The 23,920-nt window shown below is 41.5% G+C and overlaps 1 protein-coding gene and 1 long non-coding RNA gene across 9 annotated transcripts in view; one reads left to right on the plus strand and one right to left on the minus strand.

Moving 5' to 3' along the window:
* Nucleotides 1-20,483, plus strand: part of LOC122733716 — a 72,232-nt gene extending 51,749 nt beyond the window's left edge. The window contains exon 3 of the long non-coding RNA XR_006353947.1: nucleotides 17,439-20,483. This is a non-coding gene — a long non-coding RNA (uncharacterized LOC122733716). The remainder of the gene's footprint in view (nucleotides 1-17,438) is intronic.
* Nucleotides 350-23,920, minus strand: part of LOC122733715 (fibronectin type-III domain-containing protein 3A-like) — an 85,690-nt gene continuing 62,119 nt past the window's right edge. For 5 of the 8 annotated variants that reach the window (XM_043974348.1, XM_043974344.1, XM_043974349.1 and 2 more), the window contains 12 exons: nucleotides 23,719-23,857; nucleotides 22,711-22,779; nucleotides 22,397-22,515; nucleotides 22,162-22,267; nucleotides 20,715-20,890; nucleotides 20,507-20,620; nucleotides 12,948-13,097; nucleotides 11,163-11,437; nucleotides 8,491-8,703; nucleotides 5,160-5,326; nucleotides 3,142-3,263; nucleotides 350-2,768 (listed from right to left, as the gene is read on the minus strand). In XM_043974348.1, coding sequence (XP_043830283.1) covers nucleotides 2,454-2,768; nucleotides 3,142-3,263; nucleotides 5,160-5,326; nucleotides 8,491-8,703; nucleotides 11,163-11,437; nucleotides 12,948-13,097; nucleotides 20,507-20,620; nucleotides 20,715-20,890; nucleotides 22,162-22,267; nucleotides 22,397-22,515; nucleotides 22,711-22,779; nucleotides 23,719-23,857 — 1,965 coding nt within the window. In that variant the 3' untranslated portion in view covers nucleotides 350-2,453. The remainder of the gene's footprint in view (nucleotides 2,769-3,141; nucleotides 3,264-5,159; nucleotides 5,327-8,490; nucleotides 8,704-11,162; nucleotides 11,438-12,947; nucleotides 13,098-20,506; nucleotides 20,621-20,714; nucleotides 20,891-22,161; nucleotides 22,268-22,396; nucleotides 22,516-22,710; nucleotides 22,780-23,718; nucleotides 23,858-23,920) is intronic. The other 3 variants (XM_043974350.1, XM_043974351.1, XM_043974352.1) reach the window with 3 other exon arrangements.

Below are 23,920 nucleotides of genomic sequence, written 5' to 3' on the forward strand. Positions count from 1 at the left end.
CCCAGTCCCTCCCAGACCACCCTGTATTGAGTGCCTTCTTCTATAGGCTTGTTTTTATTCACTTCATCCTCCTACCGAATATATTTGTATACACGCTTGCCATCTCCCCCATTAGAATGGAAGCTAAATGAGAGTAGGGATTGTTTCATTCTTTGTACTCATATCCCCCAAGACATAATGCCTGGAACATGGTAGAGACTTCATATTTGTTGACTGAAAGGGAGGCAAGGTCACATGTGATTTAATGGTTTGGGGTTGGAAGGCTCGAGGAGAGAAAGTTCTGAACAACTGGCCTAAGGATTTAAAAGGGAGAGCGGGTTTTCGTATAAAAATCACCACAAGCACCCGATCATTTTTATGATTTTTATTGGCCATTTAAAATATATTATCTATCTCATAGTTACAATTTAGTTAACAGATACGCATGGCAGTGTTGACATAAGTTTGAGATACTTTAAACCAATTCCAAAACCGGGGGACTAAAGCAAAGCAGGAGAGATCTAGTCTGTTCATGCTCCTAAGGTGGGTCAGTTTGGAATGTGTGTCATTGCAAAATCTACTCAACTTTTTTCTGTAGTTACGTGAAACATACTTTCTGAGATGATTCTAAAGCACAGACGTTTTCTAGAAAGTTAGCATTTTGCTTAGTATGAACTTAGCCCAATTTGTAATATATAAAATCACTTACTTGCCCAAAAAAAAATTCCTCTAAGAAGGTTGTTTTCAATTAGCTTTTTTTCATTTTTCTTTTAGGGAAAAAATAAATGTTTGCTGAATGCAGATTATTTTAGAAATTTTAAGGAAAAAAGGGCAGGCCAAATTCTTCAAGCATAATCCTAAATATCTGTATAAAACCGAGTGTGGGGCAAAGGCTTTGAAGGCATCATAAATGGTTACGTTCCACCACTAATACATTCAAACATCTGTTTTCCAGGACTTAATAAAAATAAATACAATACAAAATGAATGTATTTCGGAAAATGTTAATTCAGATTGCACCATGATCGACTTTCAAAGACAAATTTTTGTATGTTTTCCACACCTCCAATGTAATATCTCAAACCTTAATTGTGAACAGCTGCCATCTTAGCAACATTTTTAAAAACGCCGAGTTCTATCTTTTGAAAGATTTAAAGTTCAGCACACTACTTCTATAAAACATGCTACAAACCAGTGCAATTCTTGATGCACACAGAAAGATACAAAATGTCACAGAATATGCAAATATTTGTAACATATGATCTCATTGTCAAGTGAACTGGGACATAAAACATTCAAAATTTGTGGCTTCCAGCATATTCCAGCAAATTCACAAAATAACCCTTGCAGAAGCCGACAACTTTAAAACGTTTGCAATAAAAGGCTTGAGAAGGACCAGTCAGTTATCTGAAGTGCATCGTCTTCTCTTCCAAATTCTCAGAGTAGTTTAATAATGGCAAATTATAACATTAGATCAAGATGCAAAACTATTTTGTTTTAAGAGCCAATTAAAAAAAATGCTTTATAAATGCTCTGTAAAAACATGAGTTATTACGTGTAAAAGATTTGCTCGTTCTAAGTTAGAGGGGTGTACACAAATGTTGAATTTTCTGTTTAAGCTAAGAATCGTACAAAATCATTTGCTCAACTTTGAGTCAAGAGTAAAATATTGGTCGTTAATGCACTCCTAAAGACTGTGCCCTTTCTCACTGCCCCTCAGCCCCAAAAGGTGCCATAGACACTTTGTCAGAAGCACTTGTTCATTCCAGAGTGAAGTTTGCACTGGGCTGAAATCGATGAGCAAATGCTGGAAACATTATTTTGAAAAATCACAGTACAGAGGGTTATAAGACACATTTTACAATATTTCAGAAGAATGCAAGTAGTCCGACATGTACAGTCCATTTCTCTCTGTCTATGTCTTGTAAGTAAAGTTCCAGAATTATTGGTACCCTCCCATAGTACTGTAAATGGCATGAAATATTTAATCTCAACATTAAAACAAAATTGTAAAGTCTTCATTTCACAAAACCACAAATCAAGGCAGGCAAAGATTTAGAAGTGTTCTATGTAATGATACTATGCTCAAAAGAAACACTTGTCATTGGAAATTCATGAATTCTAAACTCTATCAAATCTTTCTTAAGAAACCAAACGCTTCTACCACTTTCTCAAATGTACATCTTGTTTTCTAGCTTGGGGAATGTTCTGGGCCCAGCAGTTACATATTAAGGCATATTAATTCTGCTTTTCTCCTACAATAAAAGCTGCTTACAAAAGACCCAGGAGTATTTTGATGCCAATTATATATCCATGACTAGACTTCGGCCATATATAACCCCTAGCTTTTAGGTGACATTTGAGAAAGGAATCTAACTATGAATCTTATACCACCATCTCCAACTATGATTCGAAATAGAATTTGCCAAGTAACCAGAAACGTACAGACTCTGCTAAATATTTTTTTACCTCATTTATTTGATTAGAAAGTACTGAATGGCAACAGCGCACAAAACGGCAACGATTGCAAAAGCCACCACGAGGATGAAAGCGAATTGATCATCGGTTAAACACCTCTTTTTGTTTTTCTTTTCTTCTGCTGAATCATCCTGGGGCGGGTCTAGCGCTTTCTTCTGAGATGAAAAAACCGTACTGGGACTGTACGCTCCTAATAGTTCTTGTAATCCATTGCTGTTCTGATATTGTCGGCCAGCACATACCCGGAATCGGTATTCACAATTGGTCTGAAAATTGGTGAAACAGAACGAGGTATCTGGCCCCTTGTATACCTAAAGAAAAAAGAGTCTGAAGATAAGAGCCGTCCAATTCCATAAGGAATAACCCAAATCTCTAGTGTCCAGAGTACCGATTGTTGAAGCACTTCTCTTTACTGAAACAATGATATCTGTTAAATACCTTTATTTCCATTTGTTTGGGGAACAAGCTTTCAGACAGATGCATAGTGTAAGCTATGGACCAGACAGATAAAAGAAGAAACTATTTCCACAGAGGCCTGTGTGTCTCTACAGGGCCTAGATCTCTTGGGGGAAAGGGATAGGTGCGATAAGACTAGGCAAGATGAATTTCCTGACAATACCTTATATACCAACAAGACAGCATAATACAAATCTCAAGAACAAGATTTTGCCATAAGTTAGTTACCTGATCGGCTCCTCTCCCACTGAGGAGCTGGAGAGTGTAAACAATGCTGTCTCCTTTCATAGGGGGTAGAGGTTCCCATGTAACCTCACAAAGATTTTCTCCCAGTTGACATATTTTGGGTGCTGGAAAGAAAGAGAGACTCCTTAACTTAGAGGTTCCATTTTCTTATACAACTTGCAATTTATCAGACCCTCTCAAAAATGGTCCATCATAACTAGACTTCCTTAATTTTATGATTCTAATAGTAAAAACCTTTTGATGTACTCCATCCAAGGATCCTAATAGTTTTAAAGAACACTCCAGGAATTTAAGCTTTCTTAGTTAGTTAAAAATATGTTTTGGGGTGCAGCTAGGTGGCGCAGTGGATAGAGCACCAACCCTGGATTCAGGAGGACCTGAGTTCAAATGCGGCCTCAGACACTTAACACTTACTAGCTGTGTGACCCTGGGCAAGTCACTTAACCCTCATTGCCCTGCCCCCCCCCCAAAAAAAGTTTTGAATCATCCAGTAAGGTCTTGGTATTTCCCATCTCATTACGTCAGTGGATCTGTGATCTCTTTGGTATAAGTACTTCAGTCAGGCAGATTGTAATCTATACATTCTCATACCACTGGCTCTTTTCTACATAGGTCTTTCATTACATTTTCTTTTTTTTTGTGGGCCATGAAGGTTAAGTGACTTGCCCAGGGTCACACATTTTCTATAGGAGATCTACCCAATGTGTTGGAGGTGTTCCTCTGGTCTTGTAATTTTGTGGATCCCAGTATAACACTCAGCTTGTCCCTTTGTTAACCCTCATCCTCATTACTTGAACTGGCCCACCTCCTTTTCTAGTCATTTGTGTTTGAGAGAGTCTGACCCATCAGTTGCAGCAAACTTGTGCTCTTAAGAATTTAGATGTTTTATGACTTTGGGATAATCCTTGCTTGTAATCTTCTCTAGGGGAGGGAATATTCCCACTAATGAGGGCCTGGATCTCCTACATTCTATTTACATCCTTTCCAAAGCACTTTCACATACAGTTGTAACGATCAAAGGAGATCATAAATGTCATTACTGTCTCCACATAGTATAGTCAGAGGCAGCTAGCATTCAAGCCAGGGAGCCTCTGACACATAAGGACTGTGTGACCCTGGGCAAGTCACTTACCCTCTAGTGCCCTAGCAACTCAATGGGACTCTATGTTGCTGCCCTGCAGGATGCTGGAGGGAGTTTCCTCACCTGGAGGCCCAGGAGGACTGTGTCTAAAGCAATTCAGCTAAGTTCATGACTGGTCCAAACCCCTTCGAAGCTCATAGCCTGCTAGCATTGTCATCTGTTAAGGAACAGCCTGTCTTTAAAAAAAGGTCTTCTAATACTTCAGTGATCTGTGATCTTGTCAATGTGGGTGTTCCCTCCAGCAATGCACGTTAGGATGTAACTGCTCTTAGTTGTAAATGTGTATCATTGGTAACTTTTCCGACCTTTTAGATACCACATACAATTGTTAAAAAAGACTCTGGCTGTTCTACATCATACAAAGATATCTTTCAAGGAGTCTCATGGAATTAAGCCACTGGCCCCGAGTGACAGTGATATTGTCCACCCTAACCCTAATCACACAATGCTTCGACACATCCTTGGGTCCGTGACATCACTGGTGTGTGTATCCTCGCCAGTGAGATAGACCGTAACCTCACTATACTATGGGGATCATCTTGAAGAGTCAGACTACAGATGGGTGGAGTGTTGTGTCATCCATGCTAGAAGCCTTTTCCTCTTGGAGCTTGTGCTGACGAAGCTTTGGAAAACCTAAAGTCACTTTTCCTGCCTTTGTGAGGCACTGGAAGAGGCCTTTGGTCCTACTAGATAAAAGCCTATTTTAAGGAGCCTCATAGAATTAAGCTATTGGATCTTATTGGTGGCAACATGGCCTTGATTTTGTTAAATACTTATATGTTTACTGCTAATTTTTTTATACACTAGGGAAAGAAATTGAATTTAAGATAGAATTTAATGACATAGTTAAAAGACTTACCTTTGAGTGGGGCTGGTGGAGATTTGGTTGTAGTGAAGGTATAAACATCAGAAAATGGTCCTTCACCAGCTTCATTATAAGCCTGTATTTTAAAGTTATAAGTAGTACATTCACTCAGTCTTTGAACCTTGTATGTGTGACAAGGCCCATTAAGAAGTGTAACAAATCTGAAAGAAAAAGAAAGCAGCATTATTAAACATTCTAAACGCTCAACCAGTTCTGCTTATGTATATCAGTTACTGGTTAGTCTTTACTTAAAGGTTTATATACTAGAATTCTTTCTTTAAATACATAACTTTTTGTTAAAATTTCTAAACACAGGGGCAGCTAGGTGGTGCAGTGGGTAGAGCACCAGCCCTGGAGTCAGGAGTACCTGGGTTCAAATCCGGCCTCAGACACTTAACGCTTACTAGCTGTGTGACCCTGGGCAAGTCACTTAACCCCAATTGCCTCACTAAAAAAACAAAACAAAACAAAACAAAAACAAAACAAAATTTCTAAACACAAAACCTTCTGAGGCATTGACATTTTCATATAAACTTAGTCACAATCTGTAGCAACTTGACCTAATTTTTTCCTTGTTGACTTTTCAGGTGTTCTGTTTAGGGTTTTTTTTTTCATACATAAAGCACTTTCTCACTAGGGATACAAATCAATTAAGTTTAGTTTTAATAAGATAACTTTCAAGGTCACATCACACATAAACAGGCCTGTAATTTGGCTCCAGCAGTAAATATCAAGGTGTTAAACTTAGCAGTGGAAAAGGATATTCAACATTTGAATGACCCACCATGACTAAAGATTCAGAGAGAAGTAGAGAGAGAGGGAGGGAGACACAGAGAGAGAAACTTGCAACCTTTCACCTGCTCATCCTCATTAGATTTCACCTCTATCCCCTGGGAACTCCCTCATTGTTGCCTCAGTCTCCTCTCCAGGTGAGTCCTTCCCTTTGTCTTCCTGGAAGATGAGGTGGTCCTTCTTGTCAAAGCTAACCCTTGCCCCTGTGCCCTTGAATTTCATCCCCTTTCTGTTTCTTCTGTCAAGTTACCGTTTCTCTTTGATTTTCGATTACTCCCTCTCTGCCTACAAACCCATTAAAGAAAATCCTATCTAAAGGAAAACTTTCTCTAGAATCTGACTCCCCAAGCTGCTGTTCTTTCCTCCCCTTTGCAGACACTTTTTAAAGAAAAGGAGTCTATACTCCTCCATCTAACTCCTTGGCCTTCATACCCACTACTTTATTCAGACTCTTTTGTCCAGGGTTGCTGAGTGACTTCTCTCTTTCATGTCTGTACTCTCAGTTTTGAACACAAAGTAGGCGCTTAAAAACTGGGAATTTTTTTGATTGAACTTCGAATTTCTGGGCTTTGAATGGTCTGTTATTGTTTCTATAACAGAATTCACCCAGTAGCTAGCCCCTTTCAAGACTTAGCTCAAATCTCACCTCCAAGAGGCCTTAGTAGTTCTCTTTGTTGTCCTTTGGGGGCGGGGAGGGTAGAAGAGTAGATGCTGAAGGCAGAGGTGACAAGTACTTTGTATTTCCAGTCTTCTTATACTTTATTCTACTACATCTATTATTTCATCTATTTACATGCCATCTCCCTACTCCTTGAATTTTCACTCTCTCCCCCTGATGCCTGAAATTCTCTTTGCCCTCCTCATCTGCTCCCTAATTTCCTTGGCCTCTTTCAAGTTGTAGCTGAAGTTTCTGCCCTGAGAAGTCTTTCCCATTGCTCCTTAATCTTAGTACCTTCTTTCTGTGACTACCACCAATTAATCCAGCCTCTGTCTTGTTTGTCCACGGTTGTTTACATGTTTTCTCCCCCTTTGGACTCCGCAAGAGTAGGGATGGTTTTTGCCCCACTTTTCCATACTTTGTATCCCCAGCATTGGGCATACTGCAGGTGCTTAATCCATGACTGCTGTCTAGTCAGTTTTCTCCACATTGTATCCATTCAGCCCCTAGTGGAATATCAGCTCTGGGAAGGGATGATTTGGTTTTTGTCTTTCCATCCCTAGCATCTGGCTGACAAGTGTGTCTATAGAAATGCTTGTGAAAGTGCGCAGTGCACTATGGGGGATATGTCCAGAAACATCATAAAATGTCCTCGAGGAGCTTTTAGCCTGGTGAGTTGGCAGCAATGGGCACACACACTTGAGTGCCCAAATAAGTAAGAGAATGTAACAGGAGCTCAGAAAATGGAGAAATCTCTGTAGGCTAGAGTGATTGCAGGGGACATGGACTGGGTCTTAAATGATGAGCGGGGAGCACTGAGCAGAGGCAAAACTGTTAGCTAAGGTATAGAAGGATGGCAGTGTGGCCTTAGGAGGGGGTATGGGGTGCAGGGGTGGGGGGGGATAATGCTTGAGGAGGATTTACAGTACTAAGCTGAAGAGTCTGGATCCTATCCTAAGGGGAAATAAAGAACCATTAAAGGTTTTTGAATGGCAGTGGGCTGACGTGATGAAAGACATTCAAGTGATTATGAGACATGGAATGACTTGGAGAGGGAAGAAGTGACAAGGATGGTAGGCGGCAAATGGAACTCCAACAGTGGATGAAACATATGATTGTGAAGAATGAAAAGGACTTGGTGACTAATTGGGATGAGGGGCGAGGAGAGCACTCGGATGAGGCCCTGTTTTCAAGCCCAGGGGACTGGAAGAACAAGACAGCGGGTATCTCACCTGGGAGCTCTCCCCCTCCCTGTGGATGCTAGAAGACAGATGGCAGGCAACACATGTTGGAGCTATATGTCACCACTCGTGTTTGTCTCACCAAGGGTCAGCTGCTACTATGAGTCCACTTTAGCTTGCTTGATGCTTGTAGGGAGTTAGAGAGCATCAGACACCCCCTTCAGCCTCCATGTACTGTGCCTTAATTCACTTCTCCCTCCAATGACTTTAATATCCAATTTCTTTACAAAAATAGAGCATCTGGCCAAGCACTGCCTTCTATTTACATGTAAACAGACGCTAAGGTCTCCTTGTGGACTTAGGATGAAGCTCCCCCCCCCCCCCCGCCCAGCACAGGTATCTTGGGAAATCAGCACTGAGGACTGATTTAACTGCATTCCCATTGTCCCCCGTGGGACCCCATCCTCACAGCATCGCTAGTAGAAAGAGGGGAAGTCAAGATGGGAAGGGCAAAAAGGGGGGAGTAGGAGGAATTTGTAGAACCCGTGACAAAAGGTGAGAAGAGAGGCAAAGAAAGGACATCCACGGGCTCCGCCACCTGATGTATTTGGCAGAGCACGCTGGATAGAAAACAGGCTGTGAAGCTTTGATCCATGACCAGATTTCCCCACATATTAGATAATAAAGGTCTCACCGGCCAGTCTTATCTTCCATTTGCAAGTTGAATTGTACAGTGTTGGAGAGTGAAATTCTGTTTGGCCCGTCAGCCCATTTCAGTTTGAGACTCTGATAGCTGAAACACACACATTCGAGAACAGGAGGGTCTGGAGGTAGTGGCTTTGTTTTGGCTTTAATGGATTGGCTAAAAGGACTCTGTCCCAAACTATTGATAGCTTGTATTCTAATTCTGCATAGGGAAAGAGAGAAAAGAATGGTAATTCATCTATATAGGAAGATAATTACTTTTTCTCTGTGAATGTGCAAATTCTGCCGGACATAATATACCAGTGCCAAAGATTTGCAATATGCTACTCTTTCCTTCCTGAAATTTGGAAGGTAAATTCTTGTGAAGGAAAATACTAAATTTATCATCACTGGCGAGTGTTGTTCTTTATCAGAAAAGGAATGGTCCTCAGTAGTTTCAAATTTCTCTGAAAAATAATCATACTTACTGCTATTATACACGTATGTCATAGTGGAGAGAGGAGAAAATCCAGCTCAGGTTTGGCCTTTAATTCTTCCAATGATGACCGAGTGGCAAATAAACCCCACCAACCTTTGAGAGTAAAAATGGGGATCTTCCCCACGCTTCTAAAAATTAACACCTATGTACTGATGTTTTGTATCATCCAATCTCTATCAAGATACATGTGCATAATCTGGTCATGACTAAGTTTTTTTGTGGTAACATCACTTATACATTATAATTAAAACCCACTTTTATATCATTTAGGTGGGGGCAGCTAGGTGGCGAAGTGGATAAAGCACTGGCCCTGGAGTCAGGAGGACCTGAGTTCAAATGTGACCTAAGACACTTGACACTTACTAGCTGTGTGACCCTGGGCAAGTCACTTAACCCCAATTGCCTCACCAAAAAATAATATTCAATATCATTTAGGTGATAACTTGCTATCCAATTAACTTCCTCCTGAAATATGGAGCCTGAACTTGTGCTTTTTCAGGCCCAATGAATGACACAGGCAGGGTATCCTTGTTACTGGTCTTATGATCACTCATTCTACCAAGGGCTTTGAGCAAGCAAGAGAAACAGGACAGGTGAGGAGACCGGCTCTCTCTCTTTTCTTCTGAGTTCATGGCAGGTGGACTAAATATTAGCAAAATGAAAGTATTTCTTGTATTCCCTTGTTTGTTATGAGTTAGAATTCATATAAACAAATGCGAGTCTGGGGGCAGCTAGGTGGCGCAGTGGACAGAACACGGGCCCTGGAGTCAGGAGTACCTGAGTTCAAATCGGCCTCAGACACTTAACACACACTTACTAGCTGTGTGATCCTGGGAAAGTCACTTAACCCCAATTGCCTCACTAAAAAAAAAAAAAATTTTTTTTTAAATGTTATTTATTTAAACAAATGCGAGTCGAATTTAATGATAGAAAGCAGAAAATGACTCTCTAGAATTGAGATACAAAATTCTCTTGAGAAGACAGTAAAATGGGGCTGAGGCTAAGAAGTGTATGTAGGGAGAGAGGCAGCACAGCGCATTGGACCAGGTCAGAGGAACTTGATTCAAATTCTGTCCCCCATCCATGTAATGGTGGCCAATATCTTCACCTTTCTGTGTACTGGATATAAAACGAGGTGTGTGTGTGTGTGTGGGGGGGGGTAAGGTTCCTTCCAGCTCTAAAACCATTACCATGTGATGAGTGGGTAAAAGCAGTTACTCAAGTATAAAATGGAGGAGTTGGGGCCAGGCAGCAGGATCTCTGAAGAAGACCTGGTGTCAGCCCCCACAGAGACTTAGGATTTGTGAATAGAACTTGTGTTCAGAAGCAGGGGAGACAGAAGAGGTACTGGGAAGGTGGAAGTTAGCTTAGCTAGTGCCACCTTCAAAAGAATACTGTATTCAGTTCTGGGTGCCACATTGGAGGAAGGTAGAAGACAACTCTTCCAGTCACAGTATCATCTAGCTAGAGCTGGAAAGGACCTTACAGGTCATCTCTTTGAGGCCCGAAGAGATCAAGCGACTGTTCTAAGGTCTCATAGGTATCAGCTGGATGAGAGGACTTGCAGTCATGGCATATGAGGATCAGCTGAGGGCCAGCTGGGGCTGAGTTCTCTGTGTACAGCACAGCTAAGGGATCCAGTGCAGACATTGTAAGGCCACGTTCTAGAGCTGAATGGCTGACCCTGTGACTACAGAGTTGGTACTTGACTGTTTGCCAAGCATTTTACACACATTATCTCACTGGATCTTCACAACACTCCTATGAGGTGGTACATTATTCCTCACTTTCCAGATGAAGAAACTGAAGGTCCCGAGTCACAGAGATACGAAGTGGCAGAGGTAATATTATTGGACCCCTTTTGACTCCAAGTCCAGTCCTCTTTTCATCACCCAGTGCCCCTGTCACGTTATAATGAGTCTGCAGTCTGCTAGCTCTGTCCCCCCTCACTCCCTGCTGTGAACTTCCTTTTCCCTCAATAGATGCTCAATAGGGAGAAGAAAACAAAGAATACAGAATCCCAGCCAGATGGTGTTCTACAATGGAGGGAACTAATAAGTTGTTTGTGACAGCAGGTGTCTTATGTACTTAACATTATTGAAATACAAATATACAACAAAACCAGGCAGGCCCAAGGCCTCTCTCTCTAAATGGAAAGGCCCCAAGTAACATGAGAAACTTACCTATACATAGTGTCCGGCTGCAGGTTTTCAAGGGTGTAGCTTGTGACTCTGTCAACAGTTACGATCTGTCTTTCTCCATATTCGATGTTGTATCCAGTGATCTCTGAGCCGTGGCAGTTGGGTTCATCCCATTGAAGAGCAAGGCAAGTTGATGCCAGAGGAAGAGGGATCTTTCCTTCGAGCAGTCGTGGAAGCGACATTGCTCCTGGCACTGACGCTGGCGTTGTCACTATGCCTGTTCCCCCAAACATGCCAATTCCAGCCATATTCACAGCCTGAAAGGGAGGTGCTTTTAAAGCCCACTAGTAACTGACTGGGTTTTGTTCCTAAATCTTAGGCCATTAAAAATGATCTGTCCAGGAACCCACACTCTTAATCCCTGGTGCTAAGGAGTTATAAGAGAGCTGACCAACTGTTTACAGACCATAGAGCTAGATCACTGAACTTCCTTTTCAGTCTTATTTTGGAACCTCTCATCTCTTCTGCAGCCCTTGTCATATTCCCAAGTTAAGCACGATAAGCTACACTCTTCTTTCCTAGAAAACCCTCCCCATTATGAAATGATGGGTGCTTATTTCTAAGTTTGATAGAAGAATGGCCAGGAAAGGGTCTTCTCCTTATCCATGTTGATTAATTAGGATCCCAGGGCCATATCAGACCTCTTGAGATATGTGGAAGCAGGAATGCAGGAGTAATGAGTTGATCTTCCAATTGAGTAGAAAAATCTATATGTTTACACTCGTCAATGTATTCATCTCTTACAAGTAGAGGAAATGCCCAAACTGAAATGGCTTTCTTTGCTTATGAGATTCGATTCGACTGTGTGGCTTCGTGATCTTCTCTATTTCCTGCTTCTGAGGCTCACCACTTGATTGGGATTCCCTTCTTGGTGGTTTCTCTGGCTCCCACTCCTTTTTGGGGGCTGCTATGACCTTCTAAGAGGGGCAGGAGAACGAAGGGCTCACCCTTCACTTCCCAACCATAGTTAACCCTTATAGGAACTTGAGGGATCTGTGGAACACTCTTACCATGTCTTAACCCTTAAAGACTACTCCCACCAATTCTACATCCTCTTCTCAGACTCATCAATATTTCCTACTAGGAGCTGGGGGATAAAACAAGTATAAGACACGGTCCCCCAGAGAAGCGGCAATATGTTGAAACAGAGATAATTAACAAAATGAAGCAGTCAAAATTCCCAAATGAGTGCTTCACAGGAGTCCAGAAAAGGAAGATCTCACTTCGGGCTGGGGTGGGGAAGGTTCCTAGAGGACCTGGGATCTGAATTGGGCTTTGAAGGATAGGCTGGTAAGATCTGGATGGCTCAGGGAAAGGGATGTTTCCGGCGAGGGAGTGATGCAGGCCAAAACACAGAAGCAGTAAGTGACAGGCATCATTGGGCCCCAGTCTGTGTAGGAAATAGTTGGAATGGTGAGGGCGGAGGTCAGCCTGGGGGGGGGGAGCTTAGACAAAGCCAAGGAGGGGTTGGAATTATTTCCTGAGCATCTACTTGCGAAAGACACTATGAGGAATCCAGAGAATAGCGCATGCACTGTGGAACCTGAGCTGGGAGAGACTTAAGGGTCTAATGCCTTCATGTGGGAAGCCAGGTTATTAGGGATTCTTCCTCATGTCCCTCTTTTCTGCTTCCACATGCCTTCGAAGCCCTTCTGGGCCGAGTAGGAATCCTGCTAGGAAATCATTGTGGCAGAGGGAGGCTCATGGATGGTCATGGTATCAAGTGGATTCTGACTTTGGAGGGAAATGGCATTTGGTTGTAGATACCTGTACTCTGCAAAAATAGGTAGTTGCAGGGGTAAGACCTTTTACTTCATAGTTCAAGCAAGGCCCAGTGTATATTACGTGCATTGATCCTTCTAGTTTGCCCCACTCCAGTCTGTAATCACAAATTTCGGCACCATTGCACATAGGAACCTGAAAGATGTACCAAACACAAAATTTGAGTGCCTCAGCAGGTGGCTTTAGGAGATGCAACGGCGCTCCCTTCCCTCTAGAAACTTGCTAGCAGGAGACCCATGACCAAAAGAAATTGCAGATCAACCCAAGTGGTCCTGTAAAGTGCCAGCGTAGCTCCCGACAGAGGCCTCTGCACTCAGCTGTAGTTTGGGAGATCATGAAATGAGGACAGGAGTTTGGGGGCTTTTGATTTTATGAAGGAAAGGAGAGAGGGAGAGGAGAGAGCATTTTAGACAAGGAAAAACACATTGGCTGGTGATGGAGGCAGAAATGATGAGAGCATGGGGCAGGCTCCTGTTAGCCAAGCTGAGGATAGTGAGGTCAAGGAGAAGACCGAGCAAGCAGGTTTTTAGTTCATTCAAGAGGCAGCAGAAAAAAAGAGGCAGCAGAAAAGCTTTCTAGACTGGGGCTGGGTTTCTTGCCCAAGTTGTAAAATCAGGGGGCAGTGTGCTGCACTAATCTTTGGTCATTTTAGATGCGTTGCTCTAAGATTCTCAGTGATGGCTGAGTGGCGGAAAGCAGTGTAGTAGCAAGAACAGTCCTAGAACTAGAATCAGAAAACCTGGTTTGACTCTTAGCTCAACCACTCACTACCTGAGTGACCTTGGGCAAGTCATTTTGCTTTTTCCAGCCTCGGTTTCCTTGTCTCTATAAGGAGGGAAGAGGAGGTAATAAGATTTTTGCTGTTATTGTTGTTTTTCAGTCATGTCTGTGACAGTCAGTGACCCAATGTGGGGTTTTCTTGGCAAAGATCTTGGAGTGCTTTGCCATTTCCTTCTCCAGCTTATTTGACAGATGAGAAAACTGAGGCAAACAGGGTTAAATAGCCTGCCCAGGGTCATACAGCTAGGAAGTGTCTAAGGCCAGATTTGAATTCAGTCTTCCTGTCTCCAGGCCTGGTACTCAATCTACTGTACCACCTAGCTGCTCTGTGGTTATATACTAAAATGATCACACTTTCTGCTAAGCATACACCTCAAAGAAGCCAAAGCCAGAAAGAAGTCCCATATACACATAGTACTTTGTGTAGTAGCAAAGAATTGGAAATGGAGTCCCATAGATTGGGCAAGGGCTAAATAAACTGTGACACGTGATTATAATGAAGTATTACTGCGCAGTAAAAAGGGCCAAACACGAGAAATTCAGAAATGGAGAGGAAGACGAAGGAAGAGATGCAGAGTGAAGCAAGCAGAATGAGAGAGCAGCGTACAGGATGATCCTGACAATGGAAATGAAAGACTGAGCACGGCCAAGAAGCTGCTATCGAATGCTGTGTGATCTGAATGACCAAGCTTAGACCCAAAGAAGTGATGAGAAAAAGCAGCTTCCTCCCCTTTGGGAGCCTATATACTGATATATCCCCTGATTACTGTTGGACTTACTTGATGTGTTGGTTAATTTAGCCTGAACTTTTTTTTTAAAAGCGATTTTTAGTTCAAGAAGTTAAAAAAAGCTACTTTTAGTTTTTTAACTTTTTTTTTATGATTTGTTTACAAGGGATGCTTGCTAGGGAGGGGCCATGTTCAGAAATAAAGGTGAATAAAAACCAAGAGCTTCCAATCATAAAATGATGAGGTTGGTCTAGATGACTGCTCAGGTCCCCCTCAGCTCAAAATTCTGTGATACCATGAAGCTCATGCTTATTGTTGCATATAGGACAAAGCAGAGGACAACTATCACAACAGAGTTAAAAGATACTGATCTAGAAGTGGGGGAATCTCTTCTAGCCATGGTTTGGCCACCAACTAGGCATGTGACCAGGAATAGGGAAGGGAAAGGCCCTTCTTTGGGCTTGGAGGAAGCCAATCTAGCAGTAATAAGAAGAGTTGGTTGTAGCATGTTAAAAGAGTGGTAGGAATGAAGAAAGAGGTGAAGTTTAAGAAATACTATGGGGGGGGGGAGGGGGCAGCTAAGTGGTGCAGTGGATAGAGCACTGGCCCTGGAGTCAGGAGTACCTGAGTTCAAATCCGGCCTCAAACACTTAACACTTACTAGCTGTGTGACCCTGGGCAAGTCACTTAACCCCCATTGCCCCACAAAAAAAACAAAAACAAAAAACAAAACAAAACAAAAAAAGAAATACTATACAGGGAGAACTGGGAACATATGTTAGTTAATAGGCTAGATATGGAGAGCCAAGAGAAGGAGGAAGAAAAATGATTTCCAAGTTCCATGATTACTCCACTGACTAACTTAAACTATCATAACTGAGCTTGAGGCCACTATCCCCATTGATTCTCTGACCCCAATTGGAGATCAGTCATTTGGAACAAATTATCCTCTTAGAGTAATGGGCTAATCAACTCCTGGGAGACAGAAAGCTTTAAATTTAAAAAGGAATCCTACTCAAGGAAGTCCAGGTTAATGAGATAATTTGTAACCCTTTGTAAACTTTAAAAGCATATATAAATGTCAATTCATGTCCTATAAATATAATTGAAAATTGATTCACAGAGTCATTTTATCATTAGTCCTGAGCAATTATCTTATCTAACTTCCTCATTTTATAGATAAGAATGCTGAAAAGCTAGCAGGATTAAATGATTTCATAGCCACTTAGCTGTCAAGGTGGACCTTTACAGGCCCACCCTGTCTGTAGACCCAGGTGGCGACTTCTGGTCCAGAGTTCTATTTACCACATTACCACCTGTCTATAATTAGGCTGGCCCCGGGATTACACCAAATCCCCACCTTGACAGTCAGGAAGAGGCCAAGAAGCAAAGGCCAAGCTTGCTTCAGGTGGCAGAGTCCATCCCCCAAGCCCCAAACAGTTTTTTTTTTTTTTGCTCCCAGACATAATCAAATCAGTGTTACCTTTGTTTGCTACTGTGAAAGGTGTGCCAATCTATTGCCCTATGCCCTAGAGGCAGCTAGGTGGCGCTGCAGTGGATACAGTGCTGGACCTGGAGTCAAAAAGATCCCAGTTTAAATCTGGCCTCAGAAATTTACAAGCTGTGGGACCCTGGACTTAACCTCTACTGGCCTCGTTTCCTTGACCATCAAATGGGGATAGTGATAGCATCTGCCTTTAAAGTCTGTTGGCAGAATCAAATGAGAGATTTGTCCAACGTGCTTAGTAAGGTGCCTAGCACCTGGTTCCTTCCTGTGGCTCATGGGATCACGAGGATTCTGGTGTAGGTGTAGGCTGCCTAGGCTGAAGCTACTCCCTCCCACCCATTCATTTCAGGCCACATTCTTCCAGCATCTCTCTGTTATTTCATCCTTGCCCTTACATTGTGCCATCAGGAATCTCCATTTTAGACCCATACATCCTCTTGCTGCAAATGGCTTTGTCTATATTTTCTATCTGTATGTGTACATGCTGTTTCTCCCTGATAGAACACAGGCTCCTGTAGCAGAGGGAATGTTTCATTTTGTCTTTGTATCTCCTAGCATGGTGCCTGGCAACTAATAAATGCTTGTTAAATTGGATTGTTTAGCTTGCAAGCAAAAGGGATTTATTTTTTTCTCCTGCTATTCAGTAAAGCCTCCATTAATATTATACTTAAAGGTAACCCTGGGGTCTCTTTAAAGGGCTGAATAAATGTCAGTTATTCTTATTTTCAGAGGCTATAGCAAGTTCAACCAAGCTAGAAAGGCCTCAGATAGGTGCCTGGTGATAGACTGCAGGAAGGTCACCTGAGAACTAGCCAGCCTACCTAAGTTTGGAGAGATTCATAATTGAGTTAGCTGCAGAAGAGTGTATTTCGCACCCACAACATCTTTTCAGAATCATCTACTAAATTCCTAATGGGGTGCTCACTAACAAAATTCAAGATCTGTGAAGTATTTTATAGAGAAGCATTTTATAGTAATTATTTCAGCAAGATTCAACCCTACTGTCAGTTATACCCCAAGAAACCAGGCATATTAAGAGTGGGAAAGGGGCACTGGAGAACATCTAATCTAAACTTTACCTGAACAAGGATGTCTTCTATAAAATCCTCAACAAAAGATTCTCCAGATTTTGTTGCAGCCCGAAGCGGGGTCTTTGCTCCCCTACATCTCAGGGAAGCCCATTCCATTCTAAGATAGCTCAAACCACTAGAAAGCTTTTCTTTTTCTTTTTTTTTAGTGAGGCAATTGGGGTTAAGTGACTTGCCCAGGGTCACACAGCTAGTAAGTGTTAAGTGTCTGAGGCTGGATTTGAACTCAGGTACTCCTGACTCCAAGGCCAGTGCTCTATCCACTGAAAGCTTTTCTTTTACCTTAACCTCAATTTACCTTTTTGCATTTCCTACCTCTTGGTCTTTGTTTCTCCTTGGTCCCGGGGACTAAACTGTCTAATCTCTCTTCCAGGTGACATCCCTTCCAATACCTGAAGACAGCTATCATGTCTCCTCTTCTAAGTTGTTTTTTTTTTCCCCAAGTTCCTTCAAACAATCCTCATGTGGCAGGGCCAGAACCTTTTCCTACCGTGGAGCCCTTTCCAAAACGTGGTTCGTGGAAGTGGGCCCATCACCTCCTCATCCTTAGAGCTTGCAGAACACTCAAGTTCTTAGATCTTTTTGTCTGACTATGCCTCTCTTTTTTCCTTTCCACCTGCTACTTTTGAGGCTGAATTTTTCAACTCAATGATAAGACTCTATTAAACTTATCTTTATAAAATGTCATCTTAACAGATGGGACTTATTGTTCTAAGCTGCCAAGATCTTTTTGCATACCATCAGCCAATGTCTTAACTAGCCTGCTGAGCAATTTTTATAAGCATGCCATCCAAGTTATTAATATCAAAATGTTAAACCCCAAAGGCTCAGCAAAGACAGATCCCAGGACACTAAACAAAGAGGCATTCGCTCCCCTCTCTGCCTCCTAGGTAAATCTGTGGTCATACTTCTTTGGTCTACAAAACAGGTATCAGATTATTTCCTTCCTCTTCCTAAAATGGATAAAGAATAACTATCCCCATACATTTGGGATGTTTGTGAGTGCTGCATTATAGATTGTTATATTTCCTCATCTCCAAGAGAAGCGCTCTATAAACCCAATGTATTCTTATTTAGGAAAATCACATTTGCAATGGAGCCTTTGAACAATTCCAAATGAATTCCTAGAGTATTTCCCTTCCCTGGTTTAAGGGCCAACCTACCTGCAGCTAAATTGATTTCTAAATCGATTTTTCTTTTGGTCCAGATGAGTGAGTTGTAGGGTATCCTGGGTATCAGTTTCCTCTGCATCCAACTCAGAAACTCATCTGTAATTTATTCTTCAGGAATTGCCTGGGGGCACTAAGAGGTTAAAGGGACTTGTCCCTGGTCTGTAGGAGTCAGAGAAAGAACTTGAACCCAGCCCTTCTTGACTCCAAGACTGGCACACTCCCTATCTGGGGGGTGCCCCAACGTCTTGGTACAGTTTTCAGCTTTGATGACTACATAAGTATAAATGCTACAAACTGACAAAAACATTGGAAAGGTTATTGACATTTTGAAAATTTTGCTATGTTTCTTACTAAAACTCACCCAAACCACCATCTTGGGTTACAGATTTCTCTAGTCAGTTTTCAAACACTTTTGCCCATTGCCTCTCAGTGACCGAAAAGGATTCTGTTTGTAATACTAGCCTTAAGGTCACCTGAAGAACAAGGTTTTGATGCATGTGTGAGAATTTTGACATGACTCCATGAGAAAAAGCCTAATGTCAGTCCATCAGGTGCTCCAGGCAGCCAAAGAAGAGGACACCCTCGACTAATCCCAGGTTTATTAAAGTGTCAATCAGAAAATAGCACACACACAGTGTACAATGACAGCATGTTCTGTCTGGTTACAAATTAAAATGAAAAATTAATTATTCAGAATTCCCAAAAACCAAGTGTGAAAGAATTTAAATGACTAAATTTTCAAATGTTCTTTAAAAATGTAGTATTTAAACTCTGAAAGTTATTAAAGCTTAAAACAGCACTAAGACTTTGGGGATAACCAATATAAATTGATATTTACTAATGTTAACTTTTTGGTTCATCAACAAAATCACTTTGTTGATATGTTCATTCAACAAACATTTATTAGGTACCTAATATGTACAAAGCAGTGTGTTCTGGCTGCTGTGGGGCATAGATTAATGGCTACTTTATTTTCTGTTCGGTAGAGGAAGAAAAACAATGACAACTCAGCATATGAGAAAGGCAGGGCCTGGATGAGAGAGTGCTCCTGGTCCCTTCCAGCTCTAAACCCTGCCATTTTACAAGTGACCTGGTTTGTTGTTTTTTTAAATGAAGGGGTTGTTCGTCCAGAACATCTGTCCAAGGTCTATTCTTTATCATAATGAAGGAATAAAAAGGTATTTATTGAGGGCAAAGCACTGGGGATGCAAACAGCTTTCAAATGAGTCCTTTAATGGATCTGGGACTTGGCATTCCGTCCACTGATGTAAGGGAGCATAACCCATTAATGCCTCCCCATCCGTTGGGGTTCTTGTCCAGATCCTCCATAAGGGATCCACCTAAAATGCCTTTCTCTAGCTCTCCTGACGTGGCATGGACACAAGAGGGACATATGAATTTTCCAGTGGTTTTCCCTCATTCTACCTATGTGGCTGACAGCTTTCTCCAAGCACAAGCTTTTCAAGCTGACCAATAATCATACAATAATACTTGCCATTTACTATTAAATTAAGGTACCCTTTCTTTGCTGTGAGCCCTCTGCTAAAGTCTGTAGAGAAAGAATCACATCTAATTTAATTTAACCACCCCCCCCAACCCCAAACAACAGCTCCCTAATCTGATTACTTCCACAATCTTCCCCTGGATGTTGCTAGCCAGCCACATTCTTCCTACAAAACTCAATGGCTTCGAAGGCGACTCCAAAAGAGGAATTTCAAGAATGTTTAAAGTAATGTTAGATTAGGTATCCAGGATGCATTCTGGTATGTTTGTTAGAAACAACAAAACAAATCTCACCAAAACAAACACCCCTCCCCCCAACCAAACACAAAGACAAAAACACACAACAGTCTCCTTACTTTATAATCACATCTCATATTCATCTTATGTCCAAATTAGAATTACATGGGCTTTTGGGTACCATACTAAATCTTTGTCCTATGAAATTCTGCAAAGTGATCTGATTTTATCATCTTAGCTGTATTATGTGAAAATTTCAATGACTTATTTACTGATACGACTGAGTTTGTTCTCCACATTTATTACCCACCTCAAACACGAAGTGGAAGGCAGGCCAAGTGCCGATGCCTTAACACCCTTGTTTCCATGACTGCCTTGTCCTGGGGGTGTTCTAGGAAGAAGAGTCTGGATGCTGCATTCCCACCCTTGATGTGCTGCCTTCGGGAAAGCCCCAGGCCTCAAGGAGAACTACTAACAGGACCACTGTTTGACATGAGCAACAGCAAGAGAACAAAGCGTGATCACATACCTCCCAGCTGACAGCCACACTGGTAGCGGTCTTACAGGTTAACAGAGGTACACCACACTGATCAGGAGGTCCTGGGGCTGTGGAGATCTGAGACTTGGCTGAATAAGGTCCAAACTACAGAAAGGAGGGACAGCAGAAGAGAAATACTGAAAGTTCATGCTGACTCAAAGAGAAATACAAATGGGTTTGAATTCGACAGAGCAATTACCCCTGTCTTGTTGGCTGCTTTGATCCAGAAGCTGTAGGTTCTCCCAGGAAGCAGATTGCTCACTGTGCACCTCAACCCGGGGCCTTGGTAGACTCTTCTGCATTCAGCTTGATCAGACTCGGCCATGTCTACTACATAGTCAATTATTTCAGCTCCCCCATTCACAACGGGAGGAGCTAGGAAATGACAGAGTCAGCATTTTAAAAACACTTTTAACACTTAATTTTTTTAAAAAATAGTTTTTAGGGTTCTCTGAGAAATAATTATGAAGCATTTTAAAAGTGGTTATAGCTTGTTAAAATGTTGACTAAAGTAATGCGAAATTTCAAATTCTATTCAGGTTAGCTTTAGAGCAAGGCATTTCTGTGGGAAGGCCTAGATTCACATGTGGCTCGGATGCCCACACCTGACACTGTCCCAGGGAACTCTCAAATTGCAAGAAAAGGTATGTACCCATTGCCAGAGTTAGATTTTCAATGAGAAGGGAGCTTCCTACAACTGATGAGATCAGTAAAAAAAAAAAAAGCCACACATTCTTATACCATCTCTAGGCATTTCTCCTAAAAGAAGAATCACTGAAGACTGGAGGGCTTTTAAAAAACATCTATAGGACAGGCCTTTCATTTAAGAAAATGAAGAAACTCTGGCCTAAATCGAAATAATCACTTAATGGCCCAGATGGGCCTAGAGAAGCTTGTCTCCTAATTCCAGGCTGGGGTTCCTGCTGCATTCCACTGCCTCATTTACAATTCTTACCAACAGAAAAATTTGCTAAGGTCATATTCATTCCTGCTGAGGGGCCTGGAATAATCTGTTTATTCAGTGCTTAAATACATATGCTTTTATTTTGGACAAACCCAATAGACAGGTATCAGGATTTATAAAATGGGTAAATCAGGAAGCCATGATTCACATGACTAAAGAAGTCCTTTCTAAAAGGAATCGCAAAAGGGTTCCTTTAAGTTTGATCTTAGTGAATTTAAGTGTTTACTTGGAGATTACACTTCTCAGATGGAGAGGGGTAGGACAGAAAAATGGCCAAGGCATCTCTGAAATTATGGTGGGACTCAGTTCGAAGAATATGATTTGGTTTATGTACAATTTTTTTTAAAGGAAAAAGGTACAACTCTCAAAGGAAAGAAATCCAAGGAAGTCATTAAAAGATTCCTTCCTTCATTACCAGCCAGAAATATGAATCACAGGAACAAACACTGTAGAAAAACTGTTCTTTTCCTCAATGCCAAATTATAAAGGGCACTACACTGTGGTTTGCATTTTTATTTTAAACTAACTAGACTCAGACTAACTATACCCAAAGTTGTTCCCTAATGCAGTAAGTAATTCATGTTTTTCTTTATAGCTCTAAGATAATTTTCTTCTCTTTTCCCCCCACGTAATTACTTTCCCAGTTAAATGTAAAATACTGGATCACAAAATGGTATCTTACCCCAATGCAGGCTGATTTCTCTGGGCTTAGCCCTATTAGCCAAGTATGGAGACCGGCAAGGCCCAGGAGGTACAGCAGATGTATGAATGGACAGGATGTCTGAGGCCTGAGGGAAGGACACAACACATTATATCTACACTGAGGTGCAAGTTTGGTTTCTTGTAGGATGAATTTGTATGATTACATAGCTTACTTTAGTAATAAAATGTTAAAATATTGTCCATTTTCTCCTCACCTGGCTTTGCCCTGCAATCCCAAAGCAATATACTCTTAACTTATATGAAGTACCAGGTCTGAGATGGTCACACATGTGTTCTCTCAAAGTGCCATCATATATTACATTCCATGTACTTCCTAGGGGAAAGACAAAACAGCCAGTCCATTTACAAACAACTTAAGGACATTTTGTGAGAGTCTATGATGTATGTGTTATTAACAACCAACCACTTAGAAAATGAAGAAAACACATGTATTCTAATGATATGTAATAAAATAACTCCAGAGCAGAACTGACCTTACAATCAAAAAGAGACCGTAAAGAATCCTTACCATTTGAAGCTTCAGAAATTTCTAAAACATACTTAGAAATTTCTGCTCCCCCATTATCTTTGGGTGGATCTGAAATGACATTTTTCATAGAAAAGTTATTCTTAAATAAACAAAAGTCTTTATCGTTATACTATATTAGTTAACGCCAGTGTGGAACTTTGTTTAGTGCCCTAACTATTTAGAAATGAATAGTGATGATCAAATATTGTACTGGGCCTTCCCTCCACTGAGAGAGACTGGTGGAGAGGACAGAGAGCTACAGTAGGAGGCAGAGCAACTGGGTTCAAATCCTAGCTTGGCCCTCGCTGACTTCACTTCTCTTAGCTTCAGTTTCCTCACCTGCGAAATGAGGGAGGGGTTGGACTAGATGACCTTGTGGATTCCTTTTAGTACTAAATCCAGGATTCTATCAGGTCATCTAGAGGCACAGAGGCTTTTAGTGGCTTGCCCCTGGGTCCAGAGACATAACTCGCACCCAGATTTCCATGTCTACGAGGTCAGCCCTCTAGCCCTTACACCCCCACTGCCTCTCATCCAGAACATTTCTAACAAAATAGATTTAAGTAACAGCTTTATGTTCTCTAGAAAAAGTTATATGAGAACATGGATACACACTGAAAATGCTGGGCTGATTTGGCCCCAGATATAGAAGGAAAACTATCTCTATAATGTAAAAAATTGCTTATAAGCCTGAGAAATCACTGATCTCTAACTCTCCCCCTCTTAAGCGTGCCCTTTCTATGAGCACCATATTCCCTGGTCCACCATAAACCCCAACAATTTCATGATCTGAATTAGACAAAAAATTGCCGCTTCTGTTTTCTCGAGATAAGAAAGAATGACAATAATTAATTAATGACTAAAAGACACTGTGTAGGAACCATTTGTGTAAGAATGGTTGGTTAAGAGAGTAAAGTCTAAGACAAACAATTAGGCCAAGCATTTCTCAATACATTAAGGTTACTGTTTAGGGAAATGAGGGTAGATTTTTAAATACAGAAATATTACCCCATGCGACTTTCACATTGTATGCACGGATCTTCCCCTTTGTGTATGGTTTACTTGGGGGGCCTGGCTTATCAGGGTATGTGGTATATTCTACTTCTTCACTTGGGTTACTTTTTCCTTCACTGTTGTGGGCAAAGAGCTGTTTGAGTAGAAAGAATAAATACATTGGTTGATCACTGGAAACATTCATTATATGCCTCAA

Source organism: Dromiciops gliroides, chromosome X, assembly GCF_019393635.1.
Source record: "Dromiciops gliroides isolate mDroGli1 chromosome X, mDroGli1.pri, whole genome shotgun sequence".
Taxonomy (NCBI): domain Eukaryota; kingdom Metazoa; phylum Chordata; class Mammalia; order Microbiotheria; family Microbiotheriidae; genus Dromiciops; species Dromiciops gliroides.